Raw genomic sequence first — 27,264 nt, 5'->3', positions numbered from 1 at the left:
TCAAAATGGATCAAAGAGTTAAGCATAAGACCTGACGCAATAAACTGCATAGAAGAAAACATAGGTACTAAACTTATGGATCTTGGGTTCAAAGAGCATTTTATGAGTTTGACTCCAAAGGCAAGAAAAGTAAAAGCTAAAATAAATGAATGGGACTATATGAAACTTAAAAGCATCTGCACAGCAAAAGAAACCAGGGACAAAAAAAAAAGGTAACTAAGTGAATGGGAGAAGATGTTTGCAAACAGTGCCTCCGATCAGGGGCTAATGTCTAAAATATACAAGGAACTCATGAAACTCAACAACAAAAAAACAAACAACCCAATCGAAAAATGGGGAGACGACCTGCAGAGACATTTCTCCAAAGAGGATATACAAATGGCAAATAGACATATGAAAAAATGCTCAACATCACTAATCAGAGAAATGCAAATAAAAACCACAATGAGATATCACCTCACCCCAGTCAGAATGGCTATCATCAACAAGACAAATTGTAACAAGTGTTGGAGAGGCTGTGGAGAAAAAGGAACCCTTATACACTGTTGGTGGGAATGCAGACTGGTGCAGCCGCTATGGAAGGCAGTGTGGAGGTTCCTTAAAAAATTACGAATAGAATTACCATATGACCCAGCAATCCCTCTCCTGGGTATCTACCTAAAAAATCTGGAAACATTTATCCATAAAGACACGTGTGCTCCAATGTTCATTGCAGCTTTGTTTACGGTGGCCAAGACATGGAAACAACCAAAATGTCCTTCGATAGATGAATGGATAAAGAAGTTGTGGTATATATACACATGGAATACTATTCGGCGGTAAGAAAAGATGATATAGGAACATTTGTGACAACCTGGATGGATCTTAAGAGTATAATGCTAAGAGAAATAAGTCAGACAGAAAAAGCAGAGAACCCTATGATTTCACTGATATGTGGTATATAAACCCAAAACAACAAAAGAACAAGACAAACAAATGAGAAACAAAAACTCATAGACACAGACAATGGTTTCGTGTTTACCAGAGGGTAAGGGGGGTGGGGGGTGGGAGATGAGGGTAAGGAGGATCAAATATATGGTGATGGAAGGAGAACTGACTCTGGGTGGTGAACACACAGTGCGATTTATAGATGATGTAATACAGAATTGTACACCTGAAACCTATGTAATTTTACTAACAATTGTCACTGCAATAGATTCAAAAAAAGAAAGAATCTCACTAACCCAAATTAATGATCCTTCCCATTGGTTTAGTGCTTTTAAATCTTTTATCCATCTCCTGATGGGCAATATCACCATATCCCAGAAAATTAGAACAAGATATTAAACGATGAAGAACATATTGCCCTTTGCTCAGACCAGACAAGTCTGAGGCAGAAGGTAATAAACAATGAGTTACAATTCTAAAAAGTAAACTGTTTCATTGCCTAAGCTCTAGTTAATGCACATTTTAAATTTAAAGTAAAAATCCTTATACGGTGACCTGTGTTTTTCAAAGCTCATCCCGAGAAAAACCACCTAGTTAATAGGTATTGCCATTCTGAACAGTTTGCCTAATTCAATTTTAAATTTTGGTTTTTGGCAAGAAACTCTAGACATGAAATCCTGAATGGACGTGGCACTGGACCTCATCTGCTGTAGCCTGTGCTGATGGCTCCGATGCAGCCCCTCCTCCAGTTGGTCCTTCTCCTGGGCTAGCCGCTGGGCCAGGCCAGACAGCGCCTGCGTGTAGCACTGCTCCATCTCCACCTTTTCCAGCTCAAACTTCCTTTCCAGCTCAGCGCCATGGGCTGCACTCTGGAGCTGGTCCTGCAGGTCTCGGATGACCTCCTGAGATTTCACATGGAGTGTCTCCAGGTCAGCTTTCTGATCCTCCAGTACACTGACCTCCAGCTTGAAAGCCTGCTCCATTTCATTTCTCTCCTTTGCGAAGTCTTTTTTTATCACCTCAATTTCCCTTTCATAGAAATTTACCTGAGGAAATAAACATGAGCAATATCGATCAGGAGGTCCCCAAAATAACTTACTGACAATACAACACAGACGTATGAGAGTGCCAAGCAGGACAGTCAAAAATCAGGTGGCCCAGATCTGATGAGGTGCCAGGGACAGCCATGCCAACAATGTCCAAGGCTCCCCCAAGGGCCCAGGTGGCCTCAGGCTTTATTTATCCCCGTAACCTTCCATCAATCCCATGAGGCAGTTCCAGCAGGTGGGGAGGAGAAGCTGGGGTCCAGATGGGTCAGGTACCTGGCCTGGCAGCATGAGGAGGACAGAGCTTGTGACAACACTGAGAGAAAAGGGAGCCTTCACGAGACCAGCGGAATGGCTCTGAATACCCTGGAGATCCCGGTGGGAAGGAATACTATTCAGTTATGGGTAGACAAGGTTCCTGCAGGAGTTTCCAGCTAATGCACTCAGGGAACCCACAGGCATGACTGCAAGACAGAGGTGGACACTGTCCCTTAACAAAACCCACCACAGTCTGATAAAAGAGCAGGAGACATGTTGATCTGAGAAGACAGACTTGGCTGGGGTGGTCCTCGCCATGAAGCCATGGAGTACCTAACCAAGAGCAAGCCCCAGAGTCGTTTCAGCTTAGAACAATTCCCCAGTGGCAGAGCAAGCAGGGAGGTCTGGCCTCAGCAGTACCCTTGTGACACTCCAGACACACATAACCCCATTCTCTCCCATTATTAGTTATCACACTTCCGCCAAAGAGGGCTTGAGGTTGAATGTCAATTTTTCTTCCCTTTCCATACAAACTTTCCTCCCTTGAGTGGGCTTACTACAGAGCAGGGGAATCTGCAGGCAGATGCGTGCATGCTCAACCATCAGCACAGTGAGAGAAGCTCTCCGATTCGCAGCAGGAAGCCCCCGAATCTCCCTGTGGCCTCCCTCATGCCCCCCGACCTTCGTCTCTAGCTGGATCTTGAGGTCTTGGTAATGTTCCTTCACTTGCTCCATCATTATCTCCGTTTCTATACTCACTGGAGTGGAATCACCCACAGAGGAGATGATGCCTGCAAACAAGAGGACATTTCTGTTTATGTCCTGCCAAGGACGCCATGGGGTCTATTCCCAACCATCCCATCTGACATTTGGACAGCACTGAGTAGTCATCCCAGCTTTCTTGCACCACCAATGACAAAGCCCAACCTTCCACAGGCACTTTCTGTGAAAAAAACTCAGTGCTCCTCGCAGGTTTCCACAAATGGTCTGTTTGTTATGCCTCATTCTCAAACTTGGAGCTCTTGAGAAATCAGCATTTTGAGTCTTAGCCAGAATATAGATTACTCCAAGAGGCTCCCTGCAAGATTTGTCAGGCCCTTTAATTCTCTAAAAGATGCCATATATGGTATAGTTAATGCACCCTAAATTGTGTTCCCTGAGCCAGCTACACAGAGGGACTAAAAAGACAGAAACACGTGTGATCCATAGCACAGACAAATCTCTGTGCAGTCAGTATTTTATGACAAGGCATATACATCATACAAATAATGTGGGCTTTCGACAGGTAAGTCAGGCATGGAGTGAAATACTTGCAGAGTGAAGGTTCTGAGAAATCACAGGAATTGGTACTTCGTTCCAGAAGATTCTCCTCACCAGACATATGGGCAGTTCATTTTGATGAGATACCTGTGAGCCCACAAGCTCCACCAGCCCTCCTGGAGTGCCAGGCATTTCCAACATTGTGCATGTTGGGAGGCACATCAAAGGGTTGACTGTAAATGTGGGTTTTGGTTACTGCTAGGGTTTCTTTCATCTGTGCTGGACCAGGGACTAGGAAAGTAAGAGGAAAAGACACATCTCCTAAAGCTTACTATCTTCCATTTTCCAAATTAATTTCCATGAAAAAAAGTGACAGATTCATGGACATCAGGGCCAATAGAACTCAGGGTAAACACCTCAGGAAAGAAGGCATCCTACTGCCCTGACAGCCAGAAGCTGCCATCTGGATCTGGCCAATGGGCCCAGGTAAATGGGCGTCCATCAGGAGTGGCTCCAGGTAAATGTGCTGATGGCCTGGCCGCCACAATCCATATGGTCCCCTCTGGCAGCAGACCGACCCCTCCTCCTTTGATGGGGACGATGGAACCTCTATGGTGAGATGGAGGAGCGAAGGGGAAGAGAAAAGGCCCTAGCTGAGAACCTAACTTTAGTTTTGTCAATGACAACATGAAGCATGGAACTGCTTCTGGTGCCACAGCCCAAGATTTTCTGGACAAGGACAACCCTGGGTATTGGAACCCAGCTCTGCTATGCCCTGGGCTACAGGTCAGTAGCTCATAACTAGGGTTACACAACCTGTGCAGCTCAGGCTTCTCCAGGGACAAAGGAGATGACAAGTGTCTCCTTCCCTGTGGCCAGGCTGCCCAACTAGCCATATATCAGAATTCATCTGGGGATCTGGTAACATCTAAGGCACTGACCACATGGTAAAACGTTCCTGCTGTGGGTCTCAGGAGCCATCAGACTGCACTAGAGAAGCTGCCCGTGAGCGGTTCCCTTGGGGGCTGAAGCTGTGCCCATAAGCACAGAAAACCCACGGTTCCTATGGAGATTCATATGTTGGCTTTCTTACGTACTTGTTTCTGTTTTATCAAGTAAGCTTTTTCCAAGCAATATGGGAAACTCCAAGTGTTCTCAGTGTTCAAAATGGGAACAAGATATTGTGTGAGAGGCTGCAGCTGCCATGATGTATGATGGAGGCGGTCAGGTTTGCTGGAGCATTCCTGTGGTCCCCACGGCCCCCGGCAGCAGCAAGCATGAAGCCATGTGCATCCCGTGACCCTGCATGGCGTCTGCCCTATACAACCACCAGGAAGAGTAGCAACCAGCCAAAACCACACTCCTCCAAAAAGAACCACAGACCCTCAAGGACAGCTCTGGCATCTGAACCCCCACTTATCTCTAGAAAAAGCCACGAACATTTAAACAATGGTCCTCAGGGCCTCTCAGGGCCTGGAGCTCACCCCAAATCTATGGGCTGAATTAGGAAGCACAAAAACTTGGTCTTTTTCAAGTTACCCCTTCAGCATGCAGCTCTGCATGGGGGAGGGGGCACTTCCCAGTGTCATTCCCACCTCAGAGCCTGAGGATGATACCATCCACTTCACCCAGGCTGTAAACATCAAGCCGGGTCTGCCTCGGTCCACACAAGGCCTCTGTGAATACCAGGGAGTCCGTCACCCATTTATATGCTTTTGTGTCTTCTTTCCCTTCGTAAGAGCTGTCACAGACCTGAGACCAGACCCTACGCACCCCAGCCTCCCCTCTCCTCCCTTCTCTAGATGACCGTATGTGTATCTGGACTATGCTGAACACTTGCCTGGGTCCCCTGGACCTCCTCACAACACAGGAGGCCACTGGGACGTACCAACCCTGCAGTCATGTCAAGGTCATCCTAACCTTCACCATTTCTATCTAAATGGTAAAACCCTCAACTTCCTCAGGGCTCTGGGTGTTGTGTCCACCTGTGGCCTTGAGTTATAGACCCTTCCCCTACATGTGGCGGTCTGAGGGGCTCATGACCACCTGGAAGCTAGGCCAGACCCTGACGTGTTGTGAAGCCAGCCCACCCACCACTGCATTGCCTGCACCTGAAGGAAGCCTGTGTAGCAGAGGCAGATACATTCCCACTGCCACCAGCACCCCCTGCACATAGGAGGAGCACACCCTTGCCACCTCCCAGGACGGCACTCTTACCTGCTCGGCCATGTCTAGGGAGCAGCTGTCTGTCTGACTGTGCATGGGGCCAGCTGTGCCAACTCTGGGGCAACCATGCCCGCAGGTCCTCCAGTGCAGCCTGCAGTTCGTCATTTTGGTCCTGTAGGTCCTGTGGGGCAGAGCCGGACACATTCTCCAGCTGCTGTGGTCACTCAGCTCAAGAAGCCACTGGCCTGGAGACTGGGCCACTCAGGGAGCAACAAAGCCTGCTGTGGCATGGATACTTAAGCTGTGTCCTACATTCCTAACAATATGGTGAATGAAACAATAGCAAGGGTCATCTCTTGACTTTCTTATGCCTGGTGCAACTTTCTACAACTGGATACATAGAAGGGGTTCAGGAAAAAAAAAGTGGAGTAAAAATTGAGGAGAAATGTAGAAAACATAGAGAATTGCCAACACATGAAATTACAGTGTGCTTCGTTTAAAATCACAATGATGCTGCAACGTGCGTGTGAGGCAGCAACATCCCGGACGTGACCCGGGGTGTGTCCTGGGGTTTGTGCCTTAGCCGCTGTGGAATTTGCAAAGGGTTCTGCAGCTAGTGACTACCAAAGAGGACACTGAGTGCTTCAGATCCAAGGCCACAAAGCAGAGACGATCGTGTCAAACAGGAAGTAAGGAAGTTGGGAGAGTAGGTATGCCAGGGGAAGAGGGGTTATTTGGGGAGGCATGAAAACTTCATAGGGTCTCTTTTGCAACAAGTATAATTTTGACCACGTTTGAATGAACTATATCTTAGCAAACACATTCAGTCACCTGATTTTTAAAGGGCTAGAAAAAGTAGAGTTTACAGCCCACTTTCCCAGATTGTCCACAGCCAGCTCCATGAATGTGCATGTTGCCATGTCCACTCATGACTATGGGCAGGCCAGTGACTGCCCGACCTGGGAGATGGCAGAAGTGATGGCACATCTTCCAAAGGCACAGGTTCTACTAGCTTCTCCTTTTAGGACACTCACCCTGGGGGAAGCCAAAACTAGCTAAGACCATATGGAGAGGACTCAGGGCCCCAGACACAGCATACCCACAGGACTCCATTTCTGATTTCTAATCCTATCTGAATTTTTTCTCCAGGCAGTTCTTATTGAATAAACCTAGTCTTCCTGAAACTGTTACTGGAGGGTAGGGACTGGCTTGTCATCACATCTCCCCCTGGAGAAGGAGCCTGTCTGTGTTCACATGTCCTGCCTGTTTATTTGGGTGCCTGTGGATGCCAGGGTAGTTACAGGGCACGACTGCACTAGCGAGAGTAGGCAACAAGCCCACTGCCCACACACTACAGCACGGAGGGTCTGAGCACTCTAGATGCGCAGAGGCTTTCCTTATCTTCTTGTTAGAAGAGAAAAGCAAGCTCATGAAGGAAAGCCGGGGGAGGGTGTAATTTCAACAGCAGCACTGGAAAACATCTGTGAGCACAGTGGTGCCAGCAGCTGCCTAGGGTGACAAGCCAGGCCTGAGTAAGCAACACATGAGGGGGGCTGAAGACCCACCTACCGACAGGCAATGGTGGGGACCTCTGTTAGGGGGTTGGTATGTGTCTGTCTATTTGGGCTGCTATAACAAAAACACCACAGACTGGGGAATTATATAAATAACAGAAATGTAGTTCTCATGGTTTTGGAGCCTAGAAATCCATGATCAAGGAGTCAGCAGATTCAATGTCTTTTGAGAGCTTCCTGATTCATAGACAGCCATCTTTTCCTATGTCCTCAAGTGATGGAGTGATGGGAGAACTCTCTGGGTCCCTTTTATATAGCACTAATACCCTTCACCGAGCTCACCCTTGTGACCTAATCGCCTCTCAAAGTCCCCACCTCCTAATAGTGGAGGAAAAGGTTTCAATATATGAATTTGGGAGAACACAAACATTCAGTCTATAAAAGTGTGGAAATTCAGAAAGGGAAAATCTCCATTTGGGGCTTTTCATCAGGGACACACTACTTCATTATGGTGTCTACCCAAGGCAGCAGGGAAAACATGCAACTTCAAAGAATCTCTTAGGAGGATCTGATTAACATTCTACATTTCCTTTTACTAAAGGAAGCCTCGACAAGAAAACCAAGGCTGACAACTGAAAGCAAGAATGGAAAGCTAAAATGACAGTTAAACAGGAAGGGAATTTGGCAACAAGGGAATGCACAGTTTCCTTGCTAACAAATATCCTGGTTATAAACTTTAGGGAAACACCAAGCAGCGACTTTGGAAAGACTGGGTGATGCACACTGGGGAAGGTTCAAGGTTATCTCTACCTCTGGAGACTAACTACAAAAAAACGTCCTCAGCCAAGAAGCAGAGATCCCTCTCAGCACATCAAGCAACCAGATCTTGGTCTCGAAGACCTTTCCTTCATGTAAGGAACCAGGGCTCCTTGGAGAAATGGTTGATTCTTGGGCAAGTGCTAATAATTTAAAGTACAAGATGAATCTGGAGCATCTTATGATACTAGAAAGTATGGAACTAATCAACAAAACAAAACATGATGGTGACATGTCACAAAGACATGGCTGCCGTCTGGAAGACACTCCAACTGGGCAAATCTGACACAATTTGAGCACCAAAACAATTATGTGGTTGGTAGACACATAGCCAGAGCTGACAGCTGGGGAAAACAATCTTAAGTCACATCCCGCATCCAGTAAGAAACAATGAGCAGAAAGAACCATAATCACAGTAATGTTATAAGAAGGCCCACAGAAAGTTCCGAAAGCTGCGCATCCACATTAGTTAAAAGAGCTGTCCTATAGTTAACTTTTCCTCATTATCATAATAAAAAACGCATCCCTAGGTGGAGATTTAAAATGCCAATGGGAGAAATGTTATAGATAAGCTGATTCAAGATGGTGGGGTAGATAAACATTGTACTTGCCTCCTCCCTTGACCACATTAAAACTACAACTAAATTATAGAACAATCAACCTGTAGAACCATCTGAAGTCTAAATGAACAGAAGTTTTAGAACTAAGAATATAAAGAAGCAGCCCTGTCGAGACTGGTAGGTGGTGCCGAGATGTAGAATGGGCAGAGATGTGGAGATGCCCCTTACCTGCATGTGGCAGTTGAGAATTGGGAGGGATATCTCAGCCATGGAGGTCCCTTCTGGAGGAGTGAGGGACCCCAGCCCCACACCAAGCTCCCCAGCCTGGCGTACCGATACCAAGGAAAGGATCTCCCATATCTGGCTGTGAAAAACAGTGGGGATTCTGACAATCTGGGTGAGATGGAAGGATGCAGGAAACCAGACAACCTCGTATAGGGCTCCCTCACAGACTCACTCACTCACAGGCACTCTCCCTGGGCTACAGCTGAGCAATAGTGACTGGGGAAGCAGCAGAAACATACAGGGAAAGACTGAGTTGTGTGGCTTCTGGGCAAGGACTGGAGGGACAGTTGCCGTTTTCCCTGGGGAGAATATTCCTCCTGTGCAGCAGGCAGGCACCATCTTTGCTGTATTGAGCGCACCCCACATGGCCGATCTGAATCTGCATTGGCCTGAATCCTGCTCATTCCACCCTGGTGACTCCCTGGGACACTATTCCACCCAACTCACCCAATGCCAGAGGCACTTTCTCCATGAGCAGCCAGACCTACTCACAGCGAATTCTTTCCAGGACAACTCTCAGGGGTCCACGGACCCCAGGCAGGTGGCAGCTGGCCTCAGTGTGCTCTGAGACTTTTGCTGAGTAACTCCAGGTTCATCACTGGCACCAAACCAGAATCTACATTAACCTGGTGAACACCGATCGTACCACCCTTGCAACTCTGAGACCCTGCCTCATCCAACTCACATACTGCATGGAGCTCTGTCAGCAGCTGAGTCTTAAGCAACAGACCTCATGGTGCCCTAGACTCTTTGCTGAGCCACCCCAGGCCTGGTACTGATGGCAGTCATCCTCAGATGGCAGAGTGGCCTTGCCCACATGCCTTCAGGTCCAGTACCAACAGCCACCAACCACAGATTGCTCTGCAGTTCCTACAGGTAGTCCCCAGCTGGATACGGGCAGTGGCTGACCTGGGCCTACACTAGAGCCCCACACAAGAGGTGCCAGAGCCAACATACGTGGAGGTTGGCTTCAGATCACAGCAAAGCACAACCATATTAGCCCCACAAGTGGCACACCCAAAGGGCAGTCTCAACAGGCACCAGAACCTGTTGGGGCAAATCCCGCTCTGCCAGTCAGCCTGAGGGTCAATCCTACCCATTGACATGCCTATAGTATTCAAGGCTCAACTGTAACAGGAGGACACACACAACCCATACAAGGGACACTCCTGGAGCACCCAGCACAGATGACTTCAAATAAAAGAACAGGCAAAAATTCCAGAAAAAGAACTAAATGAAATGGAGGCAAGCAACCTACCAGATACACAGAGTTCAAAACAATGATTATAAGGTCACTCAAGGAACTTAGTGAGAACTTCAATAAGAACATAGCAAGCATAAAAAAGGACACAGAAATTATAAAAATCAGTCAGAAGTGAATGCTACAATAATGAAGAATACTCTAGAAGGAATCACCAGATTTGATGAAGCAGATGACCGAATCAGCACTTTGGAAGACAATGTAGCAGAAAACTCCCAATCGGAACAGCAAAACAAAGAAAGAGTTTTCAAAACTGAGGATAGTTTAAGAGACCTCTGGAACAACATCAAGCTTAACACCAATCACATCATAGGGGTGCCAGAAAGAGAACAGAGAAAGCAAGGGATTGGAAACCTACGAGTATTTGAAGAAATAATGGATGTCTGCAGAGAGCACAGGGCCAGAGCCAGGGCCTGGGCTGGAGCCAGGACCGGGGTCCAAGCCGGGGCCGCTCTGCCCCGAGCACAGCCAGGCTCTAAGCTGCTTCTGCTGCTGGAGTGATGGCTGCTGTGCGCCGCCTGCATGGAGTTGGGCGGCCGCTGCCAGGGTCACTGTAGCCACCAGGCCGAGGAGCATGCAGAAGAGCTGCGGAACAAGATTGTGGACCAGTGTGAGAGGCTGCAGTTACAGAGTGCCAGCATCAGCAAGTATGTGGCCAAGGTCTGCCAGAGAAGAACCAGAGAGCAGTGAGCACGGCCAACGCAGTGAGGGAATCTAGTCATCAGGCAGTTGAGTCTGGTGAGAAGTATGCATGAGACTGAGGAGCAGTGGATGCTGGAATGGGGTCATGGTGAAGAGGAGCGGGCCCACCAAAATGTCCCGACACAGCAAGCACACTGGGCCGAGGCACGACAGAAGCCAAACAGCATCCACACCAGCCTGGTGGACATGCACACCAGTATCTATGACTTCCAGCTGATTCAAAGGAGCAGGAGACTTTTGAAAGGACAGAGGAAACACAGGGCATTTTGAATCCCCAGGAGCTGAAAAAGTTAAACTTTAATCAGAAGTGTATTCGGAGCCTACTACTGACCCAGCTCTGGGCAACAGCAGTTTTTGGGTCCCTCTCAGGCATGGAAGATGGGTCTATCGACAAGAGGACTGTCAGCCCCTTCCTGTAACTGTCAGATGATCAAAGGACTCTGACCTTCAATGCCAAGAAGTCCAACGCCTGTGCAGATGGCTCAGAGCGCTCTGACCACTGGCCCAGTGCCCTGCCCACCACTTCTTTCCAGGCTGGGCTTCACACCTGGATGGTGAACGTGCAGAACAGTTGTGGGTGTGGCCTTATGCCACCTGCCCCACAAAGGTTCTGGCAGTGACTCTTGTCTGAGTCACAACAACTTCTCTTCCCACTACAACCAGATCTGTTTCTCACATGATGGGCAGCGCAAACCCCTGGGCCTGCTGCACTGCCCAGCGTAGCTGGACTTGCAGGCCCAGAAGCTGCTATTCTATGAGCCGGCCTCAGGCACGGTGCTCCACACCCACCACGCGTCCTTCCCTTGGCTCGTCTTCCTGGTCTTTGCTGTGGTTGACCAGGCCATTTCCATTGTCCACTGACCTTCGGCCCTGGGTAGGCCACACCTACCTCCCCACTACCCTTTTAGGCTACATTTCTACCCAGTGTCCTTTTCTGAAATGTTGCCTAGGCCAACTGGGCCGCTTTGGGAGGCGTAGGGATCCGTTTCAGATCTGAGTACAACTGTTAAATGCTGGGTATCTACAGGGAATGTGCTACCCTGGGCCGCAGTACCCCAATTCTACCCTCTGAGTGTGTATTATTCACCACTCTATCTCTGGCATCCAGCATGGTGCCTGGTGCCTAGTGAGTGTGCAATAAATACGTGGTGAATGAGTGGATGGATGGGTGCATGCAGTAGTCCTTTGGAGAAGCACTGCCTTTCAGACCCTGCCCCCCAGCTCAAAAGCATGTAGAGGTGGTTCTCTGGCAAAAGAGCCTGTGGCTGAAGTCCTTCCATTGCCTCAATTCAGTGCTTTTCAGTCCTCTCCATAACATGGCACAGAGAACATATTGTAGCACACAAGGGCACGTGGAAGGGGTTTAGAACTGCTGGGCTACTGCTGCCCGGAGGACACTGGCCTGGGGGCCGGCGTCCTGGCCTCACGTCCTGCCTGGCCGCTTAGAAGATGGAGGGGGCCCCGCCATGGTAACAGGGATGACTTTTCCCCCTGACTGCAGCTGATGAGTACCCCACTAATGGCACCTTCTGACATAATGTGGAGAACCTGGGGCTAGGGCCTCAGGCCAGAAAGTGCTGAAAGAGTATGAGGGCCAGCCTTAGGAAACGTGCTTTATCAAAAGTTTTAAAAGACTGACAGAAGAAAAAAAAAAGAAAGAAAGAAAAAATGACGGAAAACTTTCCCAACCTGGCGAAGAAAGTAGAAATACAAGCCAAGGAAGCACATAGAGTCTCAAACAAGATGAACCCAAACAGGGTCACGCAAAGACACATTATAACTAAAATGTCAAAGGTTAAAGACAAAGAGAGAACCCTAAAAGCATCAAGAGAAAGGCAAGTAGTTACCTACAAGGGAGCTCCCATTAAATTGTCAGCTAATTTCTCATAGAAACTCTGCAGGCAAGGAGGGATTGGCAGCAAATATTCAAAGTGATGAAATGCAAGGAACTACAACCAACATTAGTCTACCCAGCAAGAATATCATTTAAAACTGAAAAAGAGATAAACAGTTTCCTAGATAAGAAAAAGCTAAAGGAGTTCATCATCACCAAACCAGTATTACAAGAAATATTAAAAGAACTTCTTTAAGAAGAAGAAGGTGGGGAAAATAAAGAACATAAATATGAATAATAAAATGGCAATAACTACGCACCTAATAATATTCACTTTAAATGTAAATGGATTAAATGCTCTAATCAAAAGACACAGGGTAGGTGAATGAATAAGAAAGCAAGACACATATATTGTCTATAAGATACCCACTTCAGATGGAAAGACACAAACAAACTGAAAATAAAGGTCTGGAAAAAGATATTTCATGCAAATGGAAATGAATGAAAATTTGGAGTAGCAATACTTGTATCAGACAAAACAGACTTTAAAACAAAGCCTATAATAAGAGACAAAGAGGGATTGTCTATCAATCAATTACGTATTGACAAAGGGATCAATCTCACAAGACAATGTGACCCTTGTAAACTTCTATGCAACTAACAGAGGAGTACCTAAATATAGAAAGCACATATTGACCAACATAAAGGGAAAGACTGACTATAATACATTCATAGTAGGGGATTTTAACACCCCATTGACACCAATGGACAGATCGTCCAGACAGAAAATCAACAAGACAACAGTGGCCTGAAGTGACACACTACAGCACATGGATTTAACCGATTATTTTTAGAGCTTTCACCCTAAAGCAGAATATACATTCTTTTCAAGTGGACATGGAACATTTTCCAAGATAGACCACTTGCTAGTCCACAAAAACAAGTCTCAATAAATTGAAAAGAATGAAATGATATCAAGTGTTTTCTTTTACCACATTGGTATAAAACTAGAAACCAACTACAAAAAATCAAAACAACACAAAACTGAAAACACACAAACAAATGGAAGCTAAGTAACATGCTACTATATAATGAAATGGTCAACAATGAGCTCCGGAAGAAATCAAGATATCTTGAGACAAATGAAAATGAAAACATAACAACCCAAACTCTATGTGACACAATGAAAAGAGCCCTAAGAGGGAAATTCACAGCAACAGAGGTCTACCTCAAGAAATAAGAAAAATTTAAATAAACAATCTAACTTTACACTTAAAGTAACTAGAAAAAAAAGAGCAAACAAAGCTCAAAGTGAGTAGAAGGAAGGACATAATAAAGATCAAAGCAGAAATAAACAGTCTATAGAATCTAAAAAATACAAAGGATCAATGAAACCAAGAACTGGTTCTTTGAAAAGGTAAACAAAATTGATAAACCTTTAACCAGACTCATCAAGAAAAACATGAGAGGACCCAAATAAATAAAATCAGAAATGAAAGAAAAGTGACAACTAACACCACAGAAATATAAGGGATTATAAGAAAACATTATGAACAATTAATTGTATGCCAACAAATGCGACAATCTGGAAAAAAAAGGATAAATTCCTAGAAACACTGTCTCTCGAGAGTGAATGAAGAAGAAACGAAAAATCTGAACTGACCAATTAATACTGACAAAATCAAATCGGTGTTCAAAAAAACTCACAACAAACAAAACTCCTGGACCAGATGACTTCACAGGTGAATTTTACCAAACATTCAAAGAATGAACAACTATCTTTCTCAAACTATTCCAAAAAATTCAAGACGAGGGAGCACTCCAAAGCTCATTTTACAAGGCTACATTTATCATGATTTCCAAACTAGACAAAGACATTACAAAAAGAGAAAATTATAGGCCCATATCCCTGATGCACATATACACGTATGCAAAAATCCTCAACAGTTATAAGCAAACTGAATTCAGCAATACATTAAAAAAAAATCATACACCATGATCAAGTGGCATTTATTCCTGTAATGCAAGGTTGGTTCAGTATCCACAAATCAATTAACTTGAGACACATTAAAAAAATGAATGATAAAATCAAACGATTGTATCAACAGATTCAGAAAAAGCATTTGACAAAACCTAAGTATCCATTTATGATAAAAACTCTCAGCAGTCGGATACATAAGAAAGGCTATATACGACAAATCCACAGCTAACATCATACTCAACAGAGAAAGACTTAAAAGCATTCTCTTTAAGATCAGAAACAAGATAAGGATGCCTATTCTCACAACTTTTATTCAGTATAGTATTGGAAGTCCTAGCCACAGCAATCAGACAATAAAAGGTATCAAAACTGAAAAAAAAAAAAGTAAAACAGATATTATTTGCAGATGACATGATATTACTACATATAGAGAACCAGAAGGACTCCACCAAAAAAACTATTAGAACTGATAAATGAATTCAGTAATGTAGCAGGATACAAAATTAATATTCAGAAATTTGTTGCATTTTAATATACCAATAATGAACTGTCAGAAGGAGAAATTAAGATGAGAATCCTATTTATAATAGCATTAAAAAAACCAAAAACCTACAAATAAATTTAACCAAGGAAGTAAAAGACCTGTAGTTGGAAAACTATAAGATATTGAAGAAAGAAACAGAAGAACATACGAATTAATGTATGCATATACTGTGCTCATGGATAGAAAGTGACAGTTGTTAAAATGTGCACACTACCCAAAGCAATCTATAGATTCAATGCAAAATACCCCATCAAAATACCAATGGCATTTTTCACAGCATTAGAACAAATAATCCTAAAGTTTATATGGAACCATAAAAAACCCTGAAAAGCCATAGCAATCCTGAGAAAGAACAAATTTGGAGGTATCACGCTACACACACACACACACACACACACACACACACACACACACATATGGTATCAAATTATACTATAAGGCAATAGTAATCAAAACATTATGGTACTGGCCGACAAACAGACACACAGATCAATGGAACAGAATAAAGAGCGCAGCAATAAACCCACACCTATATGGTCATTTAATCTATGACAATGGAGGCAAGACTATACCGTGACGGTAAAGACAGTCTATTCAATAAATGTTGCTGGGAAATCTGGACACATGTAAAAAAAAAGAAAGAAACTGGACCACTTTCTTAAACTACAAACAAAAATAATATCAAAATGGATTGAAGACTTCAATGTAAACCCAAAACCAAAGAACTCAGAAGAAAACACACGCAGTAAACTCTCCGATATTGCTCTAGTGATTTTTTTTCAGATCTATCTTGGCGGGTGACGGAAACAAAAGAACAATTAAACAAATGGGACTACATAAAACTAAAAAGCTTTTGCACAGCAAAGGAAACCATTAACAAAATCAAAAGACAGCCTACTGTAGGGAAGAAGATATTCGCCAATAAAATATCTGATAAGAAGTTATTATTCCCAATTTATAAAGAACTCATACAACTCAACACCAAGAAAAGAGACAATCCAATTGAAAAATGGGCAGAGGACCTGAATAGACATTTCTCCAAAGAGGACATATAGATGGTCAACAGACATATGAAAAGATGGTCAATGTCACTAATTATCAGAGAAATGAAAATGAAAACCACAATAAAACATCACTTCACAACTTTCAGGATGACTATCAACAATAAATTAACAAACAACAGAAAAATGACTGCGTGAGGTGAGCCTCTGTAAAGCTCCCCTGGAATTTACAACGAATCGAACAACAATAACTCCACAAAGGACTCCCTGCACAGCAGACAGGCAAGACGAAGAGGCCGAATACTGAATTCACCTCCAGGTGGGTGAATCGCGCGAGCGGGGGAGGATGGAGAGGAGAAGTGCGGAGACGGAGCCACGCGGGCGCAGGACACAGACCTAGCTCAGTGCTCCGAGCTCGCTGCTCCCGGATCTTCCGCAGCTGCGGGAGAGGGAAGGACTCGGACTGCTAGGGCTCTGCATATGGCCCACAGGGCTGACGGGTCAGCATATAACAAGGCTGAACCCAACGCTCACGGCAGAGACCTTGGAGAAAAGACTGAGGAAAAAAGGATGAAAACGGTGGTTCAAGCCCTCACTGCCAAGGAGAGAATGGAAGCCTTAGACACTGAGACTAGCCGCCCCTCCCTACCCTCCCAGAGCTCGCCCCACCCCCACCTGCCCAGTGCTAGAAGCGATAAAGTAGCAGTGTCAGATAAAAAGAACAGAATATTTCTTGTTCTGAGAACAGTGGACAGCAGACACAGATTAGAAGCCCAACTACTTCCGGCAAAGGGGAGGGAGCTGTGGAAGCAGGACCGGCTGAGGTGGTGGTTGCTGCATTGCTCTGGGCAACTTCTCACAACTCATCCCGCCCCTGGCCCCACCTATCTGGGCGGATCACTGCAGGAGTAAACAGAACTGCTGAAACAAACGGGCTCTGAATCTGGTGCAGAAAGAGCTTTGGAACTTCAAAAGAGTTCCGCATCCCACAGGGATGTGGCGCCCTATAACCCAGGCGAACTGTTAACAGAGGAAAAGACCACCTTCCAGGGAATCCCCCCATTGTGTGAGAAGCTGGAATAATGCAGAGAAAACATAGCACTACTGTGTGAGAGAGGAAAATAAAAGGCTGCAGTTGAAGAGAAAATAAAACATTCTACCAACAAGTATTGGAAAACAAAAGAAAGACCTCTTCCTATCAATCTGTTGCAAAATCACTCCTGTAGATGTCTAGGAAGAGAAATAATAAATCAGTAATTGCCATGAATAACCACGGCAACAAGACAGCTCAAAAAGAAAGTGAAAAGTCTCCAGAAAAGGAACTTAAAGCTATGGAAATATGTGACTTAAATGACAGAGAATTCAAAATTAAGGTTCTGAAAAAACTCAACGAGATGCAAAAAAACACAGAAAGGCAATTTAATAAAACCAGAAACGCAATCAAAGAACAACATGAGCATTTTACGAAAGAGACTGAAATTTTAAAAAAGAGCCAAATGGAATTTATGGAGATTAAGAACTCAATAGAAGAAATTAAGAATAAAATAACCAGCTTAGGTAGTAGAGTTGACCAGATGGAAGAAAGAATCAGTGACATCGAAGATACAAACCTGGAAATTACACAGATGGAAGAAGAAAGAGACTTGAGACTTTAAAGAAATGAAAGAACTCTACAAGAAATTTCTGACTCTATCAGAAAGAGCAATATAAGAATAATGGGCATACCAGAAGGAGAAGAAAGAGAGAAGGGAACAGAGAATATATTCAAACAAATCGATGATGAGAACTTCCCAAACTTGTGGACTAAACAGGATCCTCAAATCCAAGAAGCAAATAGAACACCTAATTACCTCAATCCCAACAGGCCTTCTCCAAGGCACATTGTATTGAAGCTGTCTAAAATCAACAACAAAGAAAGAATCCTCAAGGCAGCCAGGGAAAAGAAGACGGTAACCTACAAATGAAAGCCCATTAGATTATCATCAGATTTTTCAGCAGAAACTCTACAAGCCAGGAGGGAGTGTAACCAAATATTCAAACATTTGAAAGAGAGAAATTATGAGCCAAGAATAATATATCCAGTAAAGATATCCTTTAGATATGAAAGAGGAATAAAGACCTTTCCAGACATACAGAAGCTGAGTGAATTTTCTAATACACGACCTGCACTACAAGAAATACTAAAAGAGGATATTCGACCACCATCAACAGGGAAAATTTGTGGCAACCACCATCAACAGGGACAATTTGTGGCAACTTAAAAAGGGGGAGAATAAAGGCCTGAACCGGAATATGGGAATGGAGAAAGTAAGCATGCTGAAGAAAATGGACTACTCTAAATATCAAACTTTCTTTTACATAAACTTAAAAGTAACCACTCAAAAAAAACCACCCAGAACTGAAATATATACTGTAATAAAAGAAGAAACAGAGGGAAACATCATAGAATACCACCACACAGAAATAATAGACAACATCAAAAAGGCAAAGAAACAATGGAGACACAGCCTTACCAGAAAACTAAAGATAGAATGACAGGAAATCCTCACATATATAAATAACACCCTAAATATAAATGGACTGAACTCACCAATAAAAAGGCACAGAGTAGCAGATTGGATCAAAAAACTAAACCCAACCATATGCTGTCTCCAAGTTACACATCTCAGTTGCAAGGACAAGCATAGACTCAAAGTGAAAGGGTGGAAATTGACACACCAAGCAAATGGTACCCAGAGAAAATCAGGTGTAGCCATAATGACATCAGATGAAACACACTTCAGGGTGAAAAAGATAACAAGAGACAAAGATGGACATTTCATAATGGTAAAGGGGACTATACAACAAGACATAACAGTCATCAATATTTATGGCCCCAATCAGGGAGCAGCAAAATATACCAAGCAACTACTAACAGAACTAAAGGGAGAAATTGACCAAAACACAATTATACTAGGGGATTGAAATACATCATTGACAGCTATGGATAAGTCATCCAAACAGAAAATAAATACAAAACAGCTGCCCTAAATGACACATTAGATGAAATGGACATAATTGACATATATAGAGCACTTCATCCTAAAACATCAGACTATACAATCTTTTCAAGTGTACATAGAACGTTCTCAAGTATAGACCATGTATTGGGACATAAAACTAACCTCAGCAAATTTAAAAAGATTGAAATCATACCAAGCATATTCCCTAATCACAAGGCTTTGAAATTGGATATCAACTTCAAAAAGAAAGCAGGAAAAAAACATAGATACATGGAGATTAAGCAACATACTTTTAAAGAAGGACTAGGTCAAAGAAGAAATTAGAGGAGAGATCAAAAGATATATAGAAACAAATTGCAATAAAAATACATCCTACCAAAATTTTTCGGATGCAGCGAAAGCAGTTTTAAGAGGAAAATTTATATCATTACAGGCCTGTCGCAAGAAACAAGAAAAATCCCAAATAAAGAACCTCATGTTACACCTCAAAGAACTAGAAAAAGAAGAACAAGTGAAACCCAAGGTCAGCAGAAGAAAGCAAATAACATAAATCAGAGCAGAGCTCAATGAAATAGAGAACAAAAAGACAATAGAAAAAATTAATGTGACAAAGAGCTGGTTCTTTGAAAAGATTAACAAAATTGACAAACCCATGGCTAGGCTCACTAAGAAAAAAAGAGAGAAGACACTAATTAACAAAATCAGAAAGGAAAAAGTGGAAGTTATCACAGACACCACAGAAATACAAAGATTATCCAAGAATACTATGAAGGACAATATGCCACCAAATTCAACGACCTAGAAAATGGACAAGTTCTTAGAAACATATAGTTAGAAACATATAGTCTTCCTATGCTGAAACATGAAGATCTGGAGAATCTAAACAGACTGATCACCAGTAACGAAATTGAATCAGTCATCCAAAACCTTCCCAAAAGCAAAACTCCAGGACCAGATGGCTTCACTAGTGAATTCTACCAAACGTTCAAACAGGATCTAATACCAATCCTGCTCAAACTCTTCCAAAAAATTAAAGAAGAGACAGTACTCCCTAACTCATTTTATGAGGCCAATATTACCCTGATACCAAAACCTGGTGGACAACACAAAAAAATAAAACTAATATCTCTGATGAATACTGAGGCAAAAATCCTAAATAAAATTGTAGCAAATCGAATACAACAATGCATTAAAAAGTTTACTCATCACGACCAAGTGGGGTTCATCCCCGGGGCACAAGGATGGTTTAACATCGCAAATCTATCAATGTGATACATCACATAAACAAAATAAAGGATAAAAATCATATAACTATATCAATTGATACAGAAAAAGCATTTGACAAGATACAACATCCATTCATGATTAAAACACTTAGTAAAATAGGTTTAGAAAAAAAATACCTTAACATAATAAAGGCCATATATGACAAGCCTTCAGCTAATCTCATTATTAATGGTGAAAAACTGAAGCCCTTTGCTCTACGGTCAGGAACACGACAGGGTTGTCCCTTATCACCTCTGCTTTTCAACATAGTGTTGGAAGTCCTTGCCAGAGCAATCAGGCAAGAGAAACAAATAAAAGGCATCCAAATTGGGAATGAAGAAGTTAAATTATCACTCTTTGCAGATGACATGATGCTATATAGAACACCCTAAAGACTCCACCAAAAAGCTATTAGAAATAATCAACGAATACAGTAAAGTTGGTGGCTACCAAATCAACGTACAAAAGTCCATTGCATTCCTATATACTAACAATGAAATCTCAAAAAAGAAATACAAAAAACAATTCCTTTTGCAATTGAAGCAGAAAGAATAAAATACCAAGGAATAAACTTAACCAAGGATGTGAAGGACCTATATGCTGAAAACTAGAAGACATTTTTGAAGGAAATTGAAGAAGACACAAAAAATGGAAAGACATTCCGTGCTCACGGATTGGAAGAATCAACATAGTTAAAATGGCCATATTACGCAAAGCAATATACAGATTTAATGCAATCCCCATCAAAATCCCAATGGCATTTTTTAAAGAAATAGAACAAAAAGTAATCAGATTTGTTTGGAACCACAAAGACCCCGAATAGCCTAAGCAATCTTAAGAAAAAACAATACTGGAGATATCGCACTCCCTGACTTTAGCTTGTACTACAGGGCTACAATAATCAAAACAGCATGGTATTGGCAGAAAAGCAGACACATAGACCAATGGAATAGAATTGAGAACCCAGAAATAAAACCACATAAATATGGACAGATAATTTTTGACAAAGAAGCTAAAAACATACAATGGAGGAAAGACAGCCTCTTCAATAAATGGTGCTGGCAGAATTGGATAGCTACGTGCAAAAGAATGAAACTGGACTGCTATCTGTCACCATGTACCAAAATTAATTCAAAATGGATCAAAGACTTAAGCATAAGACCTGACACAATAAACTGCATTGAAGAAAACATAGGTACTAAACTTATGGACCTTGGGTTCAAAGAGCATTTTATGAATTTGACTCCAAAGGCAATGGAAGTAAAAACTAAAATAAACAAATGGGATTATATGAAACTGAAAAGCTTCTGCACAGCAAAAGAAACTATTGACAAAATAATGAGGCAACCAACTGAATGGGAGAAGATTTTCGCAAACAGTTCCTCTGATAAGGGGCTAATATCCAAAATACACAAGGAACTCATGAAACTCAACAACAAAAAAACAAACAACCCAATTGAAAAATGGACAGAGGACCTGAAGAGACATTTCTCCAAAGAGGATATACAAATGCAAATAGACATATGAAAAAATGCTCAATATCGCTAATCATTAGAGAAATGCAAATGAAAACCACAATGAGATATCACCTCACCCCAGTCAGAATGGCTTTTATCAACAAAACAAATAGTAACAAGTGTTGGAGAGGCTGTGGAGAAAAAGGAACTCTCATACACTGTTGGTGGGAATGCAGACATATGACCCAGCAATCCCTCTCCTGGGTATCTATCTAAATAATCTGAAAACGTTTATCCATAAAGACACGTGTGCTCCAATGTTCATTGCAGCGTTGTTTACGGTGGCCAAGACATGGAAACAACCAAAATGTCCTTCGATAGATGAATGGATAAAGAAGTTGTGGTACATATACACAATGGAATACTATTCGGCGTTAAGGAAAGATGATATAGGAGCATTTGTGACAACATGGATGGATCTTGAGAGTATAATGCTAAGTGAAATAAGTCAGACAGACAAAGTAGAGAACCCTATGATTTCACTGATATGTGGTATATAAACCAAAAAGAACAAGACAAACAAATGAGAAACAAAAACTCATAGACACAGACAATAATTTAGTGGTTACCAGAGGGTAAGGGGGTGGGGGGTGGGTGATGAGGGTAAAGGGGATCAAATATATGGTGATGGAAGGAGAACTGACTCAGGGTGGTGAACACACAATGGGATTTATAGACGATATAATACAGAATTGTACACCTGAAATCTATGTAAATTTACTAACAATTGTCACCCCAATAAATTTAATTAAAAAATAAAAAATAAAAAGCTTCTGCACAGCAAAAGAAACCATCGACAAAATAAAGAGTCAACCGACTGAATGGGAGAAGATTTTTGCAAACAGTGCCTCCGATAAGGGGCTAATATCCAAAATATACAAGGAACTCATGAAGCTCAACAACAAAAAAACAACCTAATTGAAAAATGGGCAGAGGACCTGAAGAGACATTTCTCCAAAAAGGACATACAAATGGCAAATAGACATATGAAAAAATGCTCAACATCACTAATCATCAGAGAAATGCCAATAAAAACCACAATGAGATATCACCTCACCCCAGTCAGAATGGCTATCATCAACAAGACAAATAGTAACAAGTGTCGGAGAGGCTGTGGAGAAAAAGGAACCCTCATACACTGTTGGTGGGAATGCCGACTGGTGCAGCTGCTATGGAAGGCAGTGTGGAGGTTCCTCAAACAATTACGAATAGAATTACCATACGACCCAGTAATCCCTCTCCTCGGTATCTACCCAAAGAATTTGAAAACATTTATCCATAAAGACACGTGTGCTCCAATGTTCATTGCAGCTTTGTTTACGGTGGCCAAGACATGGAAACAACCAAAATGTCCTTCAATAGATAAATGGATAAAGAAGTTATGGTATATATACACAATGGAATACTATCTGGCTGTAAGAAAAGATGATATAGGAACAATTGTGACAACATGGATGGATCTTGAGAGTATAATTCTAAGCGAAATTAGTCAGACAGAAAAAGCAGAGAACCATATGATATGATTTCACTGATATGTGGTATATAAACCAAAAACAACAAAAGAACAAGACAAACAAATGAGAAACAAAAAGTCATAGACACAGACAATAGTTTAGTGTTTACCAGAAGGTAAGGAGGTGGGGGGTGGGTGATGAGGGTAAAGGGGATTAAATATATGGTGATGGAAGGAGAACTGACTCTGGGTGGTGAACACAGTGCGATTTATAGGTGGTGTAATACAGAATTGTACACCTGAAATCTATGTAATTTCACTAACAATTGTCACCCCAATAAATTTTAAAAAAGAAAACAAATGATGTTGAAACTTAAAAAAACAGCAAAACAAACAACAAATGTTGGTAAGGATGTGAAGAGAAGAGAACCCTTGTACACTACTGGTGGGATTGAAAATTGGTGCAGCTACTATAGAAAATGGTTTGAGGTTCCTCAAAAAATTGAAAATAGAACTATTTTATGATCCAGCAATTCCACTTCTAGGAATTTATCTGAAGAAATACAAAACACTACCTGAAAAAGATATATGAACCCTTATGTTCATTGCAGCGCTACGTACAACAGCCAAGATATGGAAGCAACCCAAGTCCATATCAATAGACGACTGGATAAAGAGGTGGTACATATATACGATGGAATATTATTCAGCCATAAAAAGAACGGAATGTTACCACTTGCGATAACATGAATGGATCTAGAGGTATCATGATCAGTGAAGTAAGTCAGACTGAGAAAAACAAATACCAGATGACCTCACTTATATGTGGAATCTAATGAACATAATGAATGAACAAACAAAACAGAACAAACTAATGGTTGCCAGAGGGGAGGGGCATTGCAGAGCTGGGTGAAAAAGATGAAGAAATTAAGAAATACAAATTGGTAGTTAGAAAATAGTTATAGGGATGGAAAGTATGGCATAGAGAATATAATGAATAATTTTGAAACAAATATGTATAGTGTTGTCACACAGCAGCCTACTGGTCTGTCCCCTCGTACCTACCCCTAAAGAAAGAGTCTGTGAGACTAATCCTTTCAGGGACTTTGCTTCACCTTTGTGCTTATACCTTATGTCTCACTGTTTGGCCCCAAAGGATGGCTGGTCAGCCAATGATGGGTAAGATTCCCCACGTGGGGAACACCCAAGCCAGGTACAGCTGCGTGGGGACCATCAGGAGAACCCACGGCGTTGATAGAGGTGGGCATAAACCCCCACTATCCCCCGGCTAAGGAGAGTGTCTGCCTTAGTGGCTGCATTCCTTCCCACAACCTGCTTGGGAAGAGATTCAATGGTATTTGTTTTCTCCATCTATTCACATCAGTAAGTTTCGGCATAAAGGTTTTGTCCCTGGGGGAGGTACATACATCCTGAGATTTACGGTTCCGCTGCTTGCAGGCAAGGGTGATTAGTTTCAATCAGTTTCCTACTATAATGGATGACATTCACAGACTGTGGCGAAAACAATGTTACTACTTCCCTGTGTGAACATCAATAAAACCCACAAGGTGGCCCAATTCGGGGCTCTCAGTACTTTGAGGCTGTGAGACCTTAGGCCTCTAGTGCATAAATCTCTTGACTTCTGTTTCTTTCTTAACCCTTCACTGCCCCTTCTCGTTCTCTCACTGCCCATGTTGCGCTGGATGCGACAGTATAGTGCCAGCTGGGTACCAGACTAATGAGGGGGAATCACTGCATAAATTATAATCGCTATACTGTTAACACGAAACTGATAGAAAATAATACTGAATGGCAAGTGTAACTGAAAAAAAATACTTTTGAGAAAAAGAAAATAATATGCCAATCACTGCTTAGGTTGGAACTCACAGACATGTCATTATCATGTGTTGACCCTCCTTTAGCTCATTAATAAATAATGGCAGTGACTGTAATTATAATACAATTAACATCTGGAAAGAGCTAAAAAAAAACCTATAAAGTGGCAAGCATACAAACACTGTAGTACATCTGATATGTTTTTTCCTTTCCTTTGATATACTTTATATACATTGTTTTGTGGGGAAAAAAAGCAACCTAAGTCTAAACTAGTACAATATTTTCCCAGTGACAACTTAGCTCTTCAAATGACAGTTTGTGATGTGTACATATTCAAAGGCATGTGGCCAGTTTCAGCTTGCTATACATTACATGCAAACTTAGTAGGTTTCATATTCATAGCAGCATTGAGAATAGCCAAAAAATGGAACTAAACTAAATGCCCACTAACTGATGATATAAACAAACTCTGGTATATCTATACATTGGAATATTATTCAGCCATAAAACGTAATGAAGTCCTGACACATGCTACAAACATGGATGAACCATAAACACATTACGTTACGTGAAAGAAGACAGTCACACAGGACCACATATTGTATGAATCCCTATGTGCTAAATAAGAAAACCCATAAAGAAAGAAAGTAGGAAGAATGGGGAGTGACTGTTTACAGGTTTCTTTCTTAGATCATGAAAATTATCTGGAATTAGACAGTAATGATGGCTGAAGAACTCTGGAAATAAAGTAAAAATCACTAATTATACACTTTAAATGGGTAAACTCTCTGATATGTAAATTACATCTCGATAAAACTATTTTAAAAGTTAAAAAAGATGCTAATGAGATATCTGATGCATGAAGTAGCATGTACCGTGTTTCCCCGAAAATAAGACCTAGCTGGACAATCAGCTCTAATGTGTCTTTTGGAGCAAAAATTAATATAAGACCCGGTATTATATTATATTATATTATATATATTATATTATATTATATCATATCATATTATACCTGGTATTACACTGTATTACATTATATTATATTACCATATAAAACCCGGTCTTATAGTAAAATAAGACGGGGTTTTATATTACTTTTTGCTCCAAAAGACCCATTAGAGCTGACTGGCCAGCTAGGTCTTATTTTTGGGGAAACACAGTAGGTACACTGCACAAGTGCAGGAAAAGACCTGCCTCAATATGCTTTGTGGAGGGATAAATGAAAGAGGGGGGTGGCCCCTCACTCTAAGAGACCACAGAAGCACTGCACCTGCAAACCACGGGGAGCCACATCCATTCTCCTCCGGAGTGTGCTCCCTTGGTGCATCAAGTTTTCGCTTTAACAAACTTTTCTTTCTGCAAAACTGTTTTGCCTACTTACTTGATTTCTATCCTGAGTAATAATACAGAGGAGAAATTAGCCAATGCCTTAAGCAGGTGACCAAAATTAAACATCACCTATGCTGTCCAGCTGGGATTGTATAACCTCAATTTAATCCAAAGGAAACATCAAAAACACTCAAAATGAGAAAGGTTCTATTACCAAAGGGTGAAGGGCTGTATTCTTCAAAAGTACTGATGTCAAAGACAAAGAAAGGCTGTGGGAATGTGCTATAGACTGAATGTGTCCTCCCAAATTCATGTGTTATATCCTAACTATGCTATGTGATGGTATTTGGGAGGTCATTAGGTCATGAGGATGGAGTCCTCATGAAGGGCATTAGTGCTCCTATAAAAGAGACCCCAGAGTGCTCCCTTGCCCCTTCTGCCACGTAAAAACAGTAAGAACACAGCCAACCATCTGCAACCAGAAAGAGAGCTCTCACCAGATACGGAATTTTTTGGCAATTTGATCTTGGACTTCCCAGCCCCCAGAACTCTGGGAACTGAATTTCTGTTGTTTATAAGCCCCCCAGTCTGTGGTATTTTTGTTACAGCAGCCTGAATGGACTAAAACAGAATGCTTCAGATTAAAGGACGTTAAACAGACATGACAACTAAAGGCAATACCTACCTGATCCAAACTGGAGGAGAA

General features: G+C 42.2%; 1 protein-coding gene and 1 pseudogene across 5 annotated transcripts in view; one reads left to right on the top strand and one right to left on the bottom strand.

Annotated features, from left to right (window-relative positions):
• NINL (ninein like) overlaps positions 1 to 27,264 on the bottom strand; it is a 221,351-nt gene that overhangs the window by 54,180 nt on the left and 139,907 nt on the right. For all 4 annotated transcript variants that reach the window (XM_081033320.1, XM_081033322.1, XM_081033319.1 and 1 more), the window contains 3 exons: positions 5,709 to 5,838; positions 2,913 to 3,022; positions 1,627 to 1,973 (listed from right to left, as the gene is read on the bottom strand). In XM_081033320.1, the coding sequence (XP_080889446.1) occupies positions 1,627 to 1,973; positions 2,913 to 3,022; positions 5,709 to 5,838 (587 nt within the window). The remainder of the gene's footprint in view (positions 1 to 1,626; positions 1,974 to 2,912; positions 3,023 to 5,708; positions 5,839 to 27,264) is intronic.
• LOC308490712 (B box and SPRY domain-containing protein-like) lies at positions 10,473 to 11,656 on the top strand (annotated as a pseudogene). The gene has a single exon. The product of its transcript is annotated as a B box and SPRY domain-containing protein-like (transcript).

This window comes from Rhinolophus hipposideros (genome assembly GCF_964194185.1).
Source record: "Rhinolophus hipposideros genome assembly, chromosome: 22".
NCBI classification, from domain to species: Eukaryota; Metazoa; Chordata; class Mammalia; order Chiroptera; family Rhinolophidae; genus Rhinolophus; species Rhinolophus hipposideros.
This window is presented reverse-complemented; position numbering and strand designations above follow the sequence as displayed.